This window comes from Planococcus citri, chromosome 3, assembly GCF_950023065.1.
Source record: "Planococcus citri chromosome 3, ihPlaCitr1.1, whole genome shotgun sequence".
NCBI lineage: Eukaryota > Metazoa > Arthropoda > Insecta > Hemiptera > Pseudococcidae > Planococcus > Planococcus citri.
The window spans coordinates 28,360,475-28,379,899 of record NC_088679.1 but is presented as its reverse complement, the minus strand read 5'-3'; the positions used below and the strand labels follow the sequence as shown (position 1 = coordinate 28,379,899).

General features: G+C 33.7%; 2 protein-coding genes and 1 long non-coding RNA gene across 4 annotated transcripts in view; 1 reads left to right on the top strand and 2 right to left on the bottom strand.

Moving 5' to 3' along the window:
- Nucleotides 1-19,425, top strand: part of LOC135839603 (uncharacterized) — a 241,553-nt gene that overhangs the window by 204,818 nt on the left and 17,310 nt on the right. The window contains exon 20 of the long non-coding RNA XR_010557623.1: nt 18,333-18,401. This is a non-coding gene — a long non-coding RNA (uncharacterized LOC135839603). The remainder of the gene's footprint in view (nt 1-18,332; nt 18,402-19,425) is intronic.
- On the bottom strand, nt 1,515-3,024 carry LOC135840835 (gamma-glutamyl hydrolase-like). Its single transcript, XM_065357555.1, has 5 exons — nt 2,834-3,024; nt 2,585-2,738; nt 2,329-2,440; nt 1,998-2,227; nt 1,515-1,902 (listed from the first exon to the last, which is right to left on the bottom strand). The coding sequence occupies exons 1-5, from the start codon at nt 2,916-2,918 to the stop codon at nt 1,530-1,532; spliced, it is 954 nt and encodes a 317-aa protein (XP_065213627.1). The 5' UTR covers nt 2,919-3,024; the 3' UTR covers nt 1,515-1,529.
- Nucleotides 4,741-6,213, bottom strand: LOC135841120 (gamma-glutamyl hydrolase-like). Of its 2 annotated transcripts, none has more exons than XM_065357931.1 (5): nt 6,050-6,213; nt 5,793-5,931; nt 5,562-5,673; nt 5,236-5,465; nt 4,741-5,154 (listed from the first exon to the last, which is right to left on the bottom strand). In XM_065357931.1, the coding sequence occupies exons 1-5, from the start codon at nt 6,132-6,134 to the stop codon at nt 4,776-4,778; spliced, it is 945 nt and encodes a 314-aa protein (XP_065214003.1). In that variant the 5' UTR covers nt 6,135-6,213; the 3' UTR covers nt 4,741-4,775. The 2 variants fall into 2 exon arrangements, with proteins under 2 accessions (XP_065214003.1, XP_065214002.1); XM_065357930.1 differs by having other exon boundaries at nt 4,743-5,154; nt 5,793-5,946; nt 6,050-6,211.

Below are 19,425 nucleotides of genomic sequence, written 5' to 3'. Positions count from 1 at the left end.
TTCACCCATCTACAATTTATTTTAGAGGTTACACAACTTCTATAGTTCAAAATGAATTTTTGATCAATTTGTAAATTTCAGAAAATGTGAAAAAAAAACATTTTCAAAGAGCGATTTGATATTTTTCGAGAAAATTGAAATATCGCTGGAGGCTCCAGAATGGCTCAAAACTGTAAATAAAATCAAAAATACTATGAAAACATTTTCTGAGCTGTGTTGAAAAATTTTGTGGCCAAAATTAAGTCATGATTTTTGGCATTTTTGAAAAAGGACCTGTCGAAAAAAGGTTTAAAATTTCGACAGAAATTCGACGTACCTAAGTAAATGTTTTTTGAGAATCGTTGAAGAATTTTGAGCCTAAAATTTGGTCATGATTTGTGGGAATTTCGAAAAAGTGCCATATGATTTACCTATCAAAATGGGTCAAAATTTTGCGATGAATTCAAATATTTCATCAAAAATTGATTTTAAGCATTCTTAAACAGGGTGTCTAACTGTCTAATAGTCATGAAAGTAATGAAAAGTCATGATTTTTTTTGTATGGGAGTTTTGTTAGACACCCTGAATCAGTATTTTCTATCAGCACTTTTGAAGAAGTGCCATACGACTTATCAAAATGTGCTACAATTTTTGGATACTAATCAAAATTTTTCAAAAGAAATCTGTGATGAAAGAAATCCTGACAACTATGGTTCAACTTTTGTCTCAAAACTCTTCAAAACTTCTCAAAAAAAGTTCTGAACATTTTTTTTTGAATTTTTGTTGAAATTGTAACCCATTTTGAAAGGTTGCATGACACTTTTCTCAAGAATCCGGAAAATCGTGACCAAATTTCGGGCTTGAAACTCTTCAAATGTCTTCAAAAAAAGTTGTGGTTAAAGTGATTTGCTTGACAAGTTTCCAACATTCAAAATGTTTCAAGAAGCGTTTGAAAATATTAGATTACAAATTGTATTTTCTCTCCACGTGGTCTACTTGATGGGTTGCATGACACTTTTTCAAGACTATAACCGGAAAATTGACTCGATTTAGGGTTAAAAATTCTTCGAAAGTGATTTAAAAAAGGATGCTCAAATTATTTTGATCCTACCCTGTCAGAAAAAAGTTGAGTAAAATTGCTCTTCATCAAAAAGTCCTGTTTTTTTCAATCAGACTTCAAATTATCAAATTAATTCATTTCTCCTTTTTCTGAGATTTTATAAAAAATAAAAATTTTGTAGAAAAGGCTTATGTTAACTTTATTATAACTTGGATCATACATTTTTGAGAACATTATGCCCTCGCTTCGCTTGGGCTATTTGCTCTTTTCAAATTGAACAGCTTGTTGTTCAAATTTAAGAAATGTTCAATGTTTGAATCATTGGAAAAATAAACTCCTCCCTGCATTAACATTTTTTTTTACTTCTCTAAACATGAATTTTTAAAAGCTTTTGACCTCGCTTCACTCGGGCTCGTTTGCTTTTCTTTTTCAAGTTTGGATTTTTCATTTTTTTTTTAAACTATTTCTAAAAAAAAGATATCTTGTATTCTTAATTATAAAAAATATATTTTTGAGCATAATACTGATCAGGTTTCGCGCGACGATAAATAGGATTATAATTATAAATCAAGTGTTTCCTCTCTTCTTCTTCATTTTGAAACTTATTATCGTTGTTCGTCGACATCTCAACTAATGCGTCGTAAAAATAACGATTAACTCGTACTGCTTCTCGATCGTGAAGTATTTCAAATTCTTCATTAAATGGCGCTATTTCTGGGTGAAATTGAACTCCAATAAACGGATATTTTACATGTTCTGCGCTGGCAATGAATTTTAAACCTTTGCCAGTTGTACTGAGTGATGTCATTCTCCATTCTTTGGCTAAATTTGATGTAGTGAAGTTGTGTGGAAAAATACAAAACCTAAACACGAAAGCGGTATTGATTAGTGGGGGGTGTTTCAATTACCAAGTTTCACACACATACCTACTTATGAGCAATGTGATTAATTTTCTTACACGTGATTGTTCAATGTAATCGAAAGCAATTCCAAATTGAGGAGCGCTTCTCTGTCAAATCGAGAGAATAAGTGGGTTGTGGTGTGGTCTGGTACGAATTCAAGATTATTAGTTTCATGAATCGAGTCGCATTGCATTAGTAAATCTGTATTGTTGTTGTGAATGTTGAGCATTGCTTGAAATCCTAAACAGACGCCAAATATTGGGAAACTTATTCCTTTATCGTTCATCTGAAAAACAAATAAGGAGATGATACCTATACTCGTATATTTAATGCCTCATTGTCCAAACCTAATTGTTTATGGATATTGAATACATCATGTTAACATACTTGTTGGGCAATTTTAAAAATTGTAGCGGATGCGTCGTAGTAAGGAAATCCAGGAGTTACACTTGCATTTCCTCCTGGAAGTACTATTCCATTGATGGAATTCATGATCCGTCTATAAGAAATTGAGTCGTATTCATTGATAATTACTGACATCTTGTCATATTTCAAAAAGGCGCGATTAAGCATGCCATATTTCATGTGATTATTATCAGTTGATTTTTTATTTAAAAAAATAAATTTCCTTCATTTAACCTACTCGTAGTAAGAATGGTTTTGTCTGATGAATATTGGCACCACTTTTGCTCCAGAGCACTCGACCGCTTTGACATAACTCGCCGATACGAATCCAGCAGTTTCATTTTTATCGTCTATAAATTCATCATGTGGTGTAAATTCTTGAACCAGTATACCTAAATAGGGTAATTTTTTCATTTAATCTCATGTTCAAGCTAGGTACATTCGATGTATCTCCATCCTACTACTTAATGAAATTTATTTTACTCACCAATTATTGGTCGTTTCGAACATTTGGTAAATTTGCAGTTTAATAACCACAAAAATAATAAATTTGGAATTACTGAAAACTTCATTTTTTGTGGTAAAATAAAATTTAAAAATGAACTAATCGACCGATTTCAAGCCATGTGCAAGTATGAAATACTAATTCTATGTCGAGTCGTGCTGTTTAATTTGAAGATTTTTTCCTTATTCTTGATTGAGTTTTTTCTGATATGAATGATAGAGATATCGGATCACAAGGTATTTTCTTTCGCGATAAATTTTTTAAATTGCCTATCAACTACATATGTACTTGCGTTCAAATTACAAAACTGTATTTTATTCATTCACATGCAGAAGAGTTGATGAATTTCGAAACAGTGCCGCTGAAAAAGGTCGAGCAAATGAGGCAATTTGTTTCGGGTTCGTGTTTTCCAGAAGGCCTACGTTTGAAAAAAAAATCTGTGAACTTAATTTTTAGAGGAAAAAATACCCTAAGAGTGGTTTTCTGACCAGTTTTTTTTCATTAAAATGTCTCCAAAAAATCAAAAGTTTCCCGTTTGCGAGGAAATTTTTGAAATGTGTGCGAATCGCTGTATTTCGTCCTGAAATAACACCCCCTCCTCCGAGGAAGAAATTTCTCCATTTCCAGTCATTCTAGAGCCTCCAGCGCGATTTTCGATTTCTCCGGGGTATTGAATTTGCTCCAGAAGGCGTGAGTATGAAGTTGGGCTGCTAAAAATCGAGTTCTGTGTTTTACTACACCTGTTTAACGAGTTTATCCATATTTCAGCCGAAAGCTTTTGATTTTTTGGATATTTGTATTATGAAAAGGCTGGTCAAAAAACCACTGTTGACGTGTCCCTCCCAAAATCGGCTCAAATGTGGATAAACTCGTTGAACATGTCGAAAGTATAACACACCACTGGATTTTTAGCTGCCCAACTTCATCATCACGCCTTCTGAAGCAAATTCAAAATTCTGGAGGAATTGAAAAATCGGGCTGGAGGCTCCAGAACGGCTAGAAATGGAAATTTGGATTTGGGGAATCAATATCAGTTTTAGGACTTATTTTGACCATTTTTACTGACCAAGTACGTATTTTTTTCCAACATTAATCACCAAAAACAGTCAACTTTGAATTTTTCAAACGGTCGCCAAAAATATAAAAATGAAGTCAGGCAGCTGAAAATTTGGTTTTTGAGGTTTTAGATCATGCTACTACCAAAAATCGCTGTGCCGTTCAAATCGAAGGGTGACACCTTAAGAGGTTTCCGAACAGAAGATGAAAACCTTCATTTTTGAGCATGCAGAAGTTGAAAACTAGTAGGTACTTTTCCTTTTTGAAGAGCATGTGCAAAACTTTTTTTTTTTGGAGAGAAAATGTGAACTTAATTTTCAAAAAACTTGGTGGAATAAAAACTATTGAACTTGGCTTTCAAAAAAAAGTATCTCGTGGGAAACGTTGTTGAAAAAACCCTTCTCTTCAAAAGAAAAATCAATCTACAAGAATCATGTGTCGTGTCGCGAAACAAAATTTGTTCTATTGACCTCCGCTTTCAAATATTAAGTAAAAATGAAGTTTTTATTTTTAAAGAAATTTCGGAGGGGGGATGAAGGACTTCTTCCTGGGAGAAAAATTTGGGAAAATTCTGTTTTGTATAACCCACTCATTTTCAACTGATTGGATTCAATTCAACCAGATTTGAATAAAGCTGACCAGATCTGAGTAGATCTGATCTTGATAAAATCTGGATATTCCTCGAATCCAAAAAATTTGACTAGATCGAATTAGATCTGTTCAGATCAGATCTGATCCAATCATTTTCCCTTGGGCCAGAACTGCCACATGAACGTTACCTTGTTCTTCTTAGAAGCTTATTAAAGTTTGTTGTTTGATCATTTTTTTTTAAAATAAAAAATCTATTATGTATTGACACGTTCATTGATCAATTATAAAAAATATATCTCTGAATGTAATACTGATAAGGTTTCGCTTGGCAGTAAATCGTATTATAATTATAAATCAGAGTTTTTCTTTCTTCTTCTACATCTTCAAACTTATTATCATTCAACGTTGATATAATAACTAATTTATCATAAAAATATTGATTAGCTCGAACAGTTACTCGATCGTGAGGAATACAAAATTCTTCAGGCCAATGGAACGCTGCCATTTCTGGATGAAACTGAACTCCAAAAAAAGGATATTTTATATGTTCAACAGTGGCGATAAATTTTACACCTCTGTTGGTTGTGCTGAGCGATGTTACTCTCCATTCTTTGGGCAAATTTGATTTCGTGAAGTTAAGTGGAGAAATGCAATACCTAAGTGAAGAGTATGTATTGGAGAGTTGAGGTTATTCACATTCGAAACACCTAGACATACCTAATTGCTCAATTTCGTACTTGTGATTGTTGATAGTTATTCTGAGAAGTTTCAAACTGAGGAATAGTTGTTGGTCACTATTGAAAAATAATTGACTTCTGGTGAAGTTTGGCTGGAATTCAAGAGGGTAACTTTCATAAAACGAGTCACATTGCGTTAGTAAATTTGTATCGTTGTTGTGAATGGTGAGCATTGCTTGAAATCCTAAACATATGCTTAATATTGGAAAGGTTATTCCTTTATCGTTCAGCTGCAAAACAAATGAGCGTATGAGAAATATACTGCATAAGTATTTTTGTGGTTTATTAAAATTCAGATTGTATGATAGATGCATTTACATACTTACTTGTTTAGCAATTTTGAAAATTATCGAGGATGCGTCATAGTATGGAAATCCTGGTTTTATTGTCGTTTTTCCTCCTGGGAGTACTACTCCATTGATCGAATTCATAATCTGTCTACGATAAACAATTTTTATGACATTTGCATTTTGAAATGGTGAAAATTGTGCGATCATTGTGGACATTTTTTTTCTCAATCAGATTCTGTGTGCTTATCTAATTAATACTTAGCTTACTCATAGTAAGAATAGTTCTGTCTGATGAATATTGGCACCACTCTTGCCCCACAGCTTTCGACTGCTTTGACGTAATTTGCTCCTATGAATCCAGTGGCATTCGCGGGGTCATTCGTGAATGTATCATAATTGGTAAACTCTTTAACCAGTATACCTAAGTTATACCATTTCCAACCATTTTTCACAATTACATGTTTCACATTTTTGAACTGAACTTGAATTAGATTTACCTATTTATCAGGATTTCATCCACTCACCAATTATTGGTCGTTTTGTACATTTGATGAAATCACATTTCAATAACCATATAAGTAGTACATTTGGAAAGATTGTCAGTTTCATTCTTATGGAAGGCGAAGAACTGACCAATTTCAGTCAATTTCGTATTTATCAGATAGGTACTACTAATTTTGTTATCGAGTGAAATACTATAACAGATTTTTCTATAGGAAGTAATTGAGTTTTTACGTAAGATATGAATGATAAAAGATTAAAATACCTACATCAAGTGTACATGCGGTCGTGATAAGCTTTATTGATTTATTAATGAGTGAGTATAGGCACAACGAGTGATACATTGTATCATCCCAATATATTCAAATTAGGTAATTGTGTCGATTTATTTGCATCCAGCAGAGTTTGTGAAATTGAGAAAAGTAGATTTGTGCCTTGTGGCAAAATTCGCATTTTTTCAGAACTTTTTGTACCTGTGCAAAATTGTTAAAAACACTAAAAACTGTTTTCTCGCAATTTTTCTCGCCTCAAGTCGTTAATTTTGGCCAAAAAAAAATTGTTCTCGCAATTTATCACAGAAAACGTTCAGGTTCAACTGAAGCATCAAGCTGAATAATGTTTAGGCATTTAAAAATTGAATCTCACAATTTTGAGAACCCCTAACCCCTTTTTCGGGCGATTTGGCGAGGTAATGATGTCTACATAATATCAACTCAAAATGCAAAGCGCCTATGCAGAGACAAAGAGCATGATTTCTGATGATTTGGCAGCTGAATTATAGATGATTGATCCGTAGTCAATAATGGATTGGAGGTCTATCTGCACCTGATCTGGTATGACTAAGTTTTTTGAGGATGTTTATAGCATTATTTCCTCCCTGTCTAACATAATTGAGATGAGTTTTCCTATTTAAGCGCTCATCTAAGTAGAGTCCAAGAAACTTATGTATTTGTTGCATCGACCTTGTAAATAATATCGTCGTCTCCTCTAATAGACCAACTGTGTATATGGAATACAACGTAACGAAATGGCACCAACATCTCACCACTACTAACACAAAGTTTTACGCGAAGTCTAATGTACTGGCTTTGGGAATGGAAGTGCGCATGCGTGACTTGTGAAGAAGAGGTTTGTCGTTGTAGTTGATGTTGTTGTGTTGGTTATCTTCCCCTCACTCCGAGCGGGTAACCTAGGGTAACCGGCGCATGACCATTTCCATTCCCAAAGCCAGTACATTACACTTTGTGTTAGTAGTGGTGAGATGTTGGTGCCATTTCATTACCATTGCACAGTTGGTCTATTAAGCAGTGAACATAAAGCGAACTGAATAAGCTGCAAGGTCGATGATTTGTTGTCGTTGTCATTGTGGTTCCTTGTCCTTTACAGGACATTGGAAATCACATTTTTGTGGTACCCTAACAGGGTGAGGCAAATGCCTATTGCCACTGCAATTATTCTGGGGAATCAACGTTGTTTTGAGCTTTCAAGTAGTAGTTTCCCGTTGCTTTCTACACTATCTACAAAGTAGCTCATACATCACTAGCCGGGTTTTTACAACCCTGAGTTCTGTAATCACCGCTACCTATAGTTGCTCAACCAGTTACAGCTTTTTGATACCGGCAACAGATTGCCTGCATTTCTGTTGCCTCTGCTGTTCTGGTGCTTGGAGCTTAACGTGTTATAGATGTTAAATGCACTACAATGTATGAGATTAAACATTAACGCCTGCGTCTCTAGCGGGATTTGAACCCACAACCTCTTGTTCAGAAAGCCGTGGCTCAACCAACTATGCCACCGAGCATATAAGTATGTATTAGGAGTACTTGTTATTTCAGTGTTGTAGATTTGAAGATTGATACTCTGTGTGGGTCCATGCTTACAATGAAAGTTGACAATAACAGTTTTTTCAGGCGAAAATTGCAGCCCCTTTTCAGTAATCCATCTCTGAAGTCTATTAATTGTTTCTTTGAGACTTTTTTGAAGTTTGTTTATTTATTTTGCTCGATAAAGATCGCCAAATCATCAGCAAGTAGTGAGTAATTTACTGGCTTGAGTATCACGTTTTTAATATCATTCATTTTCATTGCCAAAATGAATAATATTGGACTAATTACTGCTCCTTGGGGAATGCCAATTTGTTGAATGTGAGCACTAGAGTAAGTAGTATTCAGCCGGATTTTAAAAGTTTGATGTCTTAGAAATGATGATATGAATAGAGGTAGATTTCCTTTAAGCTTGAGATTGTTCAGTGAGTTCATAATTTTGCTTGCTTTGGTATTCGATCAAATGCTAATTCGGTCAATTTTCAAACCTTTTTCAAAGCATTTGAACAATTTTTTTAAATTTCAGCTAAATTACGTATAAATCATAAAATTAATATTTTTGAGCAATTTTGTGTAAAAAGTTTGTCTAACCAAAAAATTGCTGATTTTTCACCAATATTTCAAATTTTTGAGAAACATTTCATTCAAGTCGTCAAAATTAAAAAATTTAGATGCTAGGTACCTGCCTATTTTTTTGTTGTCAATTTTTCAATGTTTTTGAAAATTTTAACGGTAATTATTTTGGAATTTTCAAGCAGTTCTGAAAATTGGTGAAAATCTCATCGATTTTTGATAATTCATTATTTATTATGTTAATTAATCCAGTTGGTTTTTATTTGGTACCTATTCGGAAGTTGGTAAAATTTCTACTTTGCCAACTTCTTTCAAAAAAAAAAAAAAAAATGCCAACTTTTCTGCCTTTCCAGATGACCAGGGTTGCAAACTGTCCCCTTCCTCCTTAAGTTTCGTCCTTGTCAAGTTCTGATGGTCGTATCCTCTCTTTTCTTTCTTTTTTTTGGAAACGGATCAACGATTGTTTGAATTTCGATATGGAAGTTCAAGTGGTACGCGAACTGTTTACATTATTGTCACCTGATATTTAAGTAATTATGGAAACGTATTGTATAGCGGTACGAATCAAATAATATTTATACATTCGTGAGTCAAATCAATCAATCAGTCAATCAATCAATTAATTGATACACGATTGATTTGCGACATTAGTAACCGACTTGGAAAAGGGTTCATGTAATCCATTAACCTACTGAAATAACGAAAGTAATATAAATCATGGATTGGAATAAAAATAAGTTGCATATAAGTACATATACTAATTAAGGAAGTTTAGAAATAATTTTCACATCGCCCAAGTGTGTACTTTCACGCAGGTATACAATACTTTAGTTTATACTCGAGGAAGAAGCTCTCCTGCTGCTAGTGTCGTCTTCAAGGTCAGAAATCTGATTCATGCGAAGGAAACGTGTAGGTATACTCTTATCGATGTGTGCTTTAGCTTTTACTTATTTTACACTTACTCGTACATGTAATACGTTTAAATTGATTTATTTTATTTTCAAATATTTATCCGCGTATACGAATACGACATACATGGTCGAATTTTTGTTCTTCAAATTATTCCACGTTACGAAAAACATGCGAAGGTGATTCAAACGGATTATTGCAGTTCGTCAAGTCAAGTCTCGCGATAATTGGAGTCTCTATCTAATTCAAGATTCAATTGCACGTTCAGAACGATTTTATTTTCTTCTTAGGGCAATTATTTCAATTTCGTTCGTGTATAATCTGAATTATCTAGGTACGCGATTGATAGAGTAAGTAAATCGATTGCTACGAAGATTACAACTTGCGAGCCCTACGCAACTATTTGAAAAATTAAAAAACAATGTTTTTAAACTCGATTCAATTAGGAAGGTTATAAACAAGTGTACCTACATGTATCTACTAATGAAATGTAAGATACTATAATAAGTTCTCTTGAGCACGTATAAATAATTTTCATTTTGTTGCGTATTTTTGCAACAATACGTCCGATAATTACAGTCTCCTTCGACTTGAAGTAATATGTAGAATGCAAATTTCCACTTCAACTCGACTGTATAAAACAATACACGAGGGATTACGAAATGGTCAAAATGCACGCCGCCTTCGTTCGCGATGTCTTCGCGGTAATTAGCGGTGATTTCGTATGCGCGCAAAGTCGATGAAAATTAATACAGTCTTATACGAAGATATAAGATGGCATCGTCGATATGACGACGACCGACGTGCGAATCACACATGACGGGAAATATTGTCCTATAATTTTATACAAGCATGACTAACAAATCGTCGGCGGCCATATGAACCGTAAATTTTTCTCAAAATATTACGTCGGTGTAATGTATGTACGTATATGATGTCACGTATGTGTATATTATTCGTTAATTACGAGTATGTAGTATCTCGTGTACGTGTTTATGTGATTTGATACTCATCAGCGAATTTGCTGCGAGCATCAATTTATCGCACGAGTCGCCTGTACCAAAAGACCGAAAGAGGTCGTTTTTTTTTAATGATTGGCGAATGCAGGTTTCCTTGAATGAAATGGACGAATATTAGAGTCAAATGCAGCGTAGAATATTGGGTGTTTGAGTGACCTTCGAGATAGGTGTGGAGTGATTTGAAAATGGATCCAGATCCAGATCCAGTGAATGGGCAGGTGATGTTTACAGTATGGTCGAGTTTGATGCATTTTTTGAGATGGTGCGATTTGAGTTTCAGCTAGTCTGGAGTCTGAAATCAGACCCCCTGAAACTTCCACATTTTGGCGCAATTGGATTGAAAATTGATGTATTTTAAACGTATTAAAAATGAAATTCTGAAGAAAAAAATGAATAAAAAATAAAAACCGTAACTCCCGGGCTCATTACGAATTTCTTCGTCTTTAAAAGAAATTCGAAAATACTCGAAGGGAACCAGTCATATAATAATATTGGTTGCATTCAGATCGGGGGTGAAGTGAAATTTACGAAACTCGACTTCTGAAGATCGTTATGAGATCAAGAATTTGGGATAAATTTTAATTTCAAAAATTTGCCAAAATTCTAAAAGTTGATTATGGTTTTCGAGCTTTTTGTGAGAGGGGGGGAGAGTCTTCCCATATAGTTCTATTCTTAATTGAAATCGGAGCAAAATATACTCTGAAGTATTTCCCTCATAATATTTAGATTCGAAAGAGCCCTGAAATAATTTAACCCTTCCACCCACCCCTAAAAAGAATTCATTCTTCAGGGTAGCTAGATCAAAACAAACAACGTGTTTAGCTACTCGGATCTTCACTAAATCCAACAGTGTGATTCGTTCGGATTAAAAAACTATTGCAGAGAATTTCAGTTCTCATTTCGAGATGAAGTAGACTTAGGAGTCTTCAAAGTACTCTCTAGGAGACTATGCCACTGGGGAAGGGGTTGAGAGGCTCAGATCAAAAAACTGAGTCGATATTTGGACTCAGCACCCCCAAAAACCTAACAAACGATATGTCGCAAGGTATTACAATTTTTTCTCAATTTTCAAACCAAAGAACAAGAAGGGGCTTTTCTACCAGTTTGAACGCTCATTTTGCAAAGAAAACATTTTACATCTCAAGATTTTTCTTTTAACGTTCACTCACCTACCAGTTTTTGATTATTTTTCAATAGAAAATAAAATGGAACTAGGACTTTCACTGTGTTGTCGAATTTCATTGAAATACTAAAATGTATAATCATCCAACTAATTTCTATTTTTAAATTTTTCTTAGGTAGTGACACTCGAATTATTTTTTTATGGGAAATTTAAATGAAATTAATTATTTTTAATGTTTTTTTTGGCTGAAAAAAAATCATAAATTGATGAAATATTCCAAAATAGAATCCCGAAAACATACCATTCGATATACTTATCACTCGACTTTTCATGATTTTTCGAAATTTTGCCCCTTTTTTGGGGCGAAGAGGGACATTGTGAGGTGGGACTCACAAAGTAAGTTCATATTCGTACTCAGCGACCTCGAAAACATACTATTCAATATATCACTCGACATTTCACGATTTTTCGAAATTTGGTCCCTTTTTTGGGGCATAGAGGGAGATTGTGGGGTAGTACCCAAAAAATAAGTTCATATTTGTGCTTGGCGGCCTCAAAAACATTCCATTTGATATACCTATCACTCGAATTTTTGATGATTTTTTGAAATTTTGGCCCCCTTGTTGGGGCACAGTGGAACATTTGGGGGTGGGACACAAAAAATAAGTTCATATTCGTACTTGACGACCTCGAAAACATACCATTCGATATATCACTCGACTTTTCACGATTTTTCAAAATTTCAACCCCCTTTTTGGGGCACAGAGGGGTTTGGAGGAGTTGGACCCAGAAAATAAGTTGGTATTTGTATTCAGTGACCTCGAAAACATACTATTGGATATACATATAGCATGTCCAGATTCGTTTTTCAAATGTATGATTCAGTTGTGTGTTACTTGAAAAATCAAGCATCCCCCACCAACCCCTTGAGAGAGTTGAAGACCAATCAACGGTGGCGTGATTAATAGTTGGGTGAGTAGACTGTAAAAACAATTGGAGCCAAAACGAATGATATTAAGTGGTAACTTTGATTAAGTTATTGGACTGACTTTTTTTGAAACGCCTGCTCTTTCCACCCCTATTTTTAGACACCCCTCTTGAGGGATGGGTATCGAGCGTAGTATCAAATTGTCGAGAATTTGAAGGGGAACATTTTTAGTCATGGTAGTTTTTCTCGTAAACCTAATATTTTCGAAGTAAATCGCAAAAAACGTGAATCGGAACCGGTTTTAGCCCCCTAAAAAATTAGCTCCAAGGTTAGGAGGGTCGGTTTTTTTTTGGTAGTTCAGGGGGCTCATCTAAACAAATTCCCGAAGAAAAAATTAATGTGCCAATTTTTTCCTTTTTAAAACCACTTTTTGCCAGGTCTATAAATTTTGAAAAATTATAAAATTCTGCATCTTCTGCACCAAAATCTCATATTCCAACCAGAATCCCCCCAAAACAAAAATAAATTGAAATTATAAAATTCAGGTACTTACTCAAAATAAATGTATCTATGTGCTTATCAATTTCGAAGTAATTCCCTGAAAAAAATGATTTTTGGGCCCTTATTATGAGAAAAGTCAAGTACATATACAAGAATTGTTCTGAAAAGAAGAAGAAATTTAAATCGAAAAGTTGGCCTGAAAAATTAAGCTATGATTTTTGAAAAAATAACAAAAATCAATTCAATTTATCACTCATTTTGGAAATCGAATATTCCCTCAATTTCCTTTAAATAGGTATCACGTTCTTCTTCAAACCAAAAATTTATTATTTTAAATGTAATTTTTCCCATTAAATTTTTTTAAGACTCACAGAGGAAAAATTTAAACGTAACATTTATCATCATCTTTTTTTGACAACTTTGACAGCTCAAATGAGGTCATATAGCAGGAATTTTAATCACAAAAATTTTCTTTTAAAAATTTTGAAATAATTGGATTTTTTGGAAGGGGGGGGGGGTCAAAAACAAAAATGCCGAGTACAAAATTTAAAAAATATATATTAAATTTTCCAATTTATTTGGTTACCTACATTTTTTCTGGATTTTGTCAATAAAATTTTTCTAGTACGTTTAGATAAATTTTTCTCAATTTTACCGAATTACTGAATGCTATTGACTGAGGTGAAATTCCTTCCGCTCCCCTCTTCCGCCATTGTGTCGGCTCATGTCAGCTCAATAGAAACAGATTTTGAAAAATAAAGTAAATTTTTCCTGATTTTCATGAAAGTATTTGAATTACAAATTCAATCTAACCAGTAACAATGTAGTACATATTTCAATATCCTTTCATTTTATTCGTCGAAATGTGAGAAAATTCTTCTTTTATATCGATTTTGGTTTCAATTTCTGCGAGCAAAAAATCACGTGACCGAATATAATAAATCAATTTCCCTTCCTCTCCTATCGTTCTTACACCAAAAATTCATCTCATTATTACCATATAGAACACTTGGGTACACAACATATTTTGCCTTTCTTCGCAATTTACCGAATATTTCGCAAGATATACATTCATACGTAGGGACATCACAAAACTAATGATTTGACGTGAAAATAGACATTTGTTCAAGACCAGAGAGCACAAGTACCTACTACCTAATGATGCGAGAAAATGATGGAAAGTGAAATTTAATTTTTCAATTTTCAATTAAGTAATCCAACTCGATGATTTGGATTCCCTCACAATTACAATGTGTAAATGGCCAAGTTAATTTTCTCGGAACCGGTTGAAGGTATACTTATTTGAAAATCAACCAACATACATTTATACGACGAATGGTATTTCGAGTATTCGTCAAATGAACGTATTTTTTCCCCTCTAAAATAGCAATTACACTTGTAGAAATTACGCAATCGTCATTGATTTGACGTTGAGAACCGGTTATATACGTATATTTTTTCAAATTCGCTCGTATCAACCTATTTTTCTTATTTATCTCGCAGATCTTCATCATCACGAATATACGTACGGATTGATGGTATCGCGAAAAGTTTTGGAAAATATCCAATGCCAGGTCACCTATATAAATAAGTTTTCGTTGCATAATGAGACGAGAAATATGACAATAATTTCGTAGCGCGAATTTTAAGGCTTGTATTGGCCGGGTCATCATGTTATCTCATGTACAGATTGAGTAATATATCGTCGTGAATATCTAACGAATTCATTGACACTTACGCCGCTGTTTTGCCTTACCTTGCATTGCATCTGTGCCGTGACTTCCTGAAAGTTTGTATCGAGAGGCCACGACCTATCGATGATTTATGACACCGGCTATTAAAAAATTACCGTAAGAATTAAGAAGTCTTTTGTAAAGGTGTGTGAAACGAGGGAGGAAAAGCTGAATAAAAATTTCCACTTGTGTTTGGAAGTTACGTTCTATGAATCAGAGTGGAAATTCGTTTTAATAGTGGAATTTGAATGCATATACCTACAAGGTTTATGTAGGGAAATTGCGATACGAAAATTTTTTAAGTATGTGTGGTTTTAATTACTTACAGTGTAGTGACGTCATAGTTGTGACTCGGGTCAGTAATTATTACCTTATATGCCGAGTAGATTGAACAAAATACTCGTCGCATATGCGAGTACATAATATAAAATCGCCCAAAGACTCGAAGAGGTTCTGCTCAAAGTGCTCAGAGCCTGGTCTAAATGTGCCTAGTTGTCGATGAAGTTTTTCAGTTGTTGGCTACAATATGATTAATGAAGTTGCCGGAATTTCTATTAACTGCATCGTCCGCAGGCTTTTATATTATGTGGGAGATCGCGATGCATTGTTGTATTATCAATGAATAGAATTTAGCAAACTTGGACGAAAATGCGGAATCTTGAGCTGATGAAAAAAATATAAGTTATTCAAATTTCGTCGTCTTGTTTTGAACTATCTATAGTGGTGATTATTTTAACTTCTCGTAGACTCGATAAGATGTTGAAAAAAAATTAGTAATGAATTGCTAATGTGTTTTAAAACGATTTTTCATTACAGCCAGTTTCGTTCAAAACAACACCTGAAAAACTTGCGATAAATTATGAAAATTTTCCTCATGCGAACCCCTTCGAGTCTTCGGGCAATCTAATTAGCGTTATGATTGAAAATCGTGAAGTTTTTTTTTAAACGAATATGTAAAATAGTAACGTCATCGTGAATGTCATGACCATTTTAAGTGCGATATTTTTCTCTTTAATTATGAAATATGGATTTGGATTTTTATGAATTACGAAGATGGACGAAGGTATGTTATTTGGATTGTTGTAGGTGGCGTACGTACGATTTAGCTCGCTTATTTTGTGAGAAATTTTTTTTCTAGGTGTGTTTTTTTATTCATCGTGCGTGTGGATGACATTTTTGACATTTGAACCGGTGGGACGTGTGAGAGGAGGGATGAAGGAGTTATATAATTGCATGAAGATTTTATGTAATTGCAGAAATCGTTGAAATAATGACCAAATTCTTGAAGTTTTTGTGAACGTTATTGATACATATTATGATAACAATCATTCAAATCAGACAAAATGTTGAAAATTTTTTTGGAAAATGTTGAAGCATTTTTCAGCTTTTCCTGAAAAAAAGTTCAAAGTTGAATTTAGAATTCATTAAAAAAAGTAGGTATTTTGAATTCCCATTTTTCACTCTTCAAAATTTTGCTGGGGCTCCAAAATTTGATTATCGAAACAGAAAATTACTGCTGTACGAAAACATAGAGACCCTCCTTCCCCTCCCTTCCATAAACCTCGGGAAGTATGTAAGGTAGAGTGGAGTAATTGCAAAGCACTTTTTGATTAGTGACTGCACTTTGAGAGGGCGCTGTGAGAAGACTATTGCACAGATGAAGCTGAAATTTGTACCACATATACTTCAGTGGGTTCTCTATCAATGGTAAAATTTTGGTACAATTTGGTTCACAAGTCGTGGAGAAAATTGCAATTTGAAAATTTGAAAATCGACTTTTGCATTTACCCCGTGTTAGGGTAAATGCAAAAGTGGGCGATATTTTTTTTATTTTTGTATTATTTTTGTATTTTTTTGCATTTTCAACACACTCACTGTATTCTACGTGTCATTTGCTAACTTTTGATGTATTCGTGGTCTTGATTCGGTGAAAAATTCGATAAGTTTTCCACTTCCCAAAAAAAATTTTAGGGGAGTGAAAAAATGTTGAAAAATTATTTTTTTTAAAACTCGCTAAAATGAACAAAAAATCAACTATTGGTCATTTCTGATGTTTTTAATGTAAAAAACTCGTCATAGAAATATATTTTTTGTCAAATATATCAGTAGAACATCAAAAAGGAGCAATAATTTAAAAATTCAGTAAAACTGTTAATCACTTCTCTAACGTGTAACTCATCATGTGACCATGGAAATTTTTTTTTTTTGTTATTTCGAACCATTTTCAAGTTATTTGGAGCAAAAAAAATATTTGTGGTAAGTGCAAAAATGAAAAAAAAAATCGTTTTTGCAATTACCCCGAGTCGATTTTTTCTGGGGTAATTACAAAAACGCAATTTACGGCCAAAATAAAAAAAAAATTTCAAATTGCGATATCTTACCTTAAATTTCATTCCAATATGTCGGTAAAGGTCGTTGCTTCGACACCACCTAGTTGGCACAACCAGAAAATTGATATTTGTTTGCATGAGGTCACAATTTTGCAATTACCCCGTTTTTGCAATTACCCCACTCTACCTTACTTAGCTTTACAGGTAACTGTGATAAAATTCTGAGCAAAATTGTAACAAAGGTCCACACCAATTCATAAAAAATTGGAAATTTTTTCCTTTGAAATAAGAGTTGTTTTTCATCATGTGAAGGAAGGACTCGATTTAGGTGTTGAACTGTCTGAAAAAACTTGCAATACCTATTAAAAATCGAAATTAAAAATTACAATAATTGCTGCTACTGTAATACCTATATTTCAATTTTCAAGCCATATGTTAGCCTCTCTCCTCCCCCCTCTGCCCAAAAATGATGCTAGATATACCTATATCACTGCCTTCACAGTTGAAAACCATTATAAATGGACGACGCGACAACGTATAATAGGTACCTATTTGAGGTAATTCGTAATTTCATTACCGAAGATTAATCGAATAAATGACGAAAAATTACACGCATTTGCTACAAAAAGAAAAGAAAAAAGAAAAACTGTACAAAAAGTGAAATTTTCCCGTTTGAACTGTTTACTGACCTCATAGGTAGCTGGTGTAGGTTCATGCAGAAAGCTACGAATTGAAAAAAAAACCTGACACATGAATAGGTTTAGGTAATACATAAGCTGAATGGTAAAAAAAAATCACTCATCATTTACCGTTCAAAAAGAAGACGAGACGATTAACTCATGTTTTCTTCACATTGATGAAAATTCTCTGACAAAATACTACCTCCTAACCCATCTACTCACGTCCTTCGTCCGCATGGAGGAGTTATCAAAGTAAACGAACGCAGTGAGAAAAAAAAAACATTCAACATTGGCTTTCACTTGTCGCAAGGCAATTGGCATGTTAAATGAAGCATAATATTCGTATTAATTGATCTACATTTACTCGAACGTATAAATTATTTTACGCGGAGATGATGTTTTTTATAATCATTTCCGACGCGAATGAGTAATTAATTTATTGACAATGAATGTTTTCCATTTTTGTGCATCGAATAACTCATCAGTCGTCTCCGTCGTCGGACGAATGACGATGATGATAATGTCGATGTTACATTAACCGAGTTTATATTATTTAGTCTGTCGGTGTCGCTGATGCCAAAAAAAAACCAAGGCAATCTTTGCCCTGACATTGGTATGGCTTCTGGGTTATGGTTAGGTACTCGATTTATTAAAAATTCAATTCGATTTGTCTTTTTCTTTTTATAGGTCCCATGGGTGCGATGTTGCGTCGTGGTTTAAGCAAAACTTCTCCTTTGAAATGATGGTATAGTTGCGGTAAGTTTTTGTTCATTTTTTCAGTAGGTAGTAGGTACTCTCTTGAAAAATTCAAAAATTCGTAAGATGACTTTGTTGTGTTTAATAATGGATATGAAAAGTGAAAATTGGGAAAATACTGTCGATGCAGCTGTTTTGCGTCACGAACTGAAATAGGCGTGGAAATTGATTTGGATAGCTGAAAATTGCGTTGGCAGTATTTCTAAGATGGAAAAATTTTAGATTAATTCTTTTTTTTTTTTTTTTTTTTGAAATTTCACTATTTACAAAATCTAGCAAAAAAAAGTGGTGAAATGGTCTGAAAAATGCGGAGTAAAAATTTCAGATCTGTTGTTCAATTTCCAATTCTTTTGCTCCTCGCTCCCCTCGAAATGATTTTTTTTGTCACAGGTGTGCATATTTTAATTTCCAAAAAAAAAAAAAATGTCGGTTCGAGATTACTTTTATCTTTGTTTTTGTTTGTGGGAAAGGGAAAGGAGTGGCAAGGTATACATATTAAACAAGTTGTTTTTAGAAGTTTTCAAGACCAAGAATAATGATGAATTAATTTTTGGAAATGATAATTTTAATCAATACGATTGTTGTTTGATATTGAGCAACTTTTCTGTGCTGCAAAGTATTTTAATTGCAGTACATACTCGTACTCATTTCCACGATTCATTTTCTTTTGCTGTGTACTTCTAAAGTCGTAAAAATTGCACCCCCCCCCCAGTCTAAAAAAAATGAAAGTCGATTCTTCTCTCCCAACAAAAGTTTTAAATTTAAATCATGGATATGTTCTATTCATCTCAAAATTATCAACAATACTCCAATAATGACCAAATCATCATTAATTTACCAAAAATTGACTGTTGGTACATAGTACTAATACCAAAAACTTACTGAAATTTACCAGCAATTTATCAGAATTATTCGTAATTCAGTTGTAATTTACCAGCAATTACCGATAATTCATCAAAAATGACCCCTTATTTACCATATTAAAATATTACCAGTAATTTTAAATTTACAAACAATTACTAAC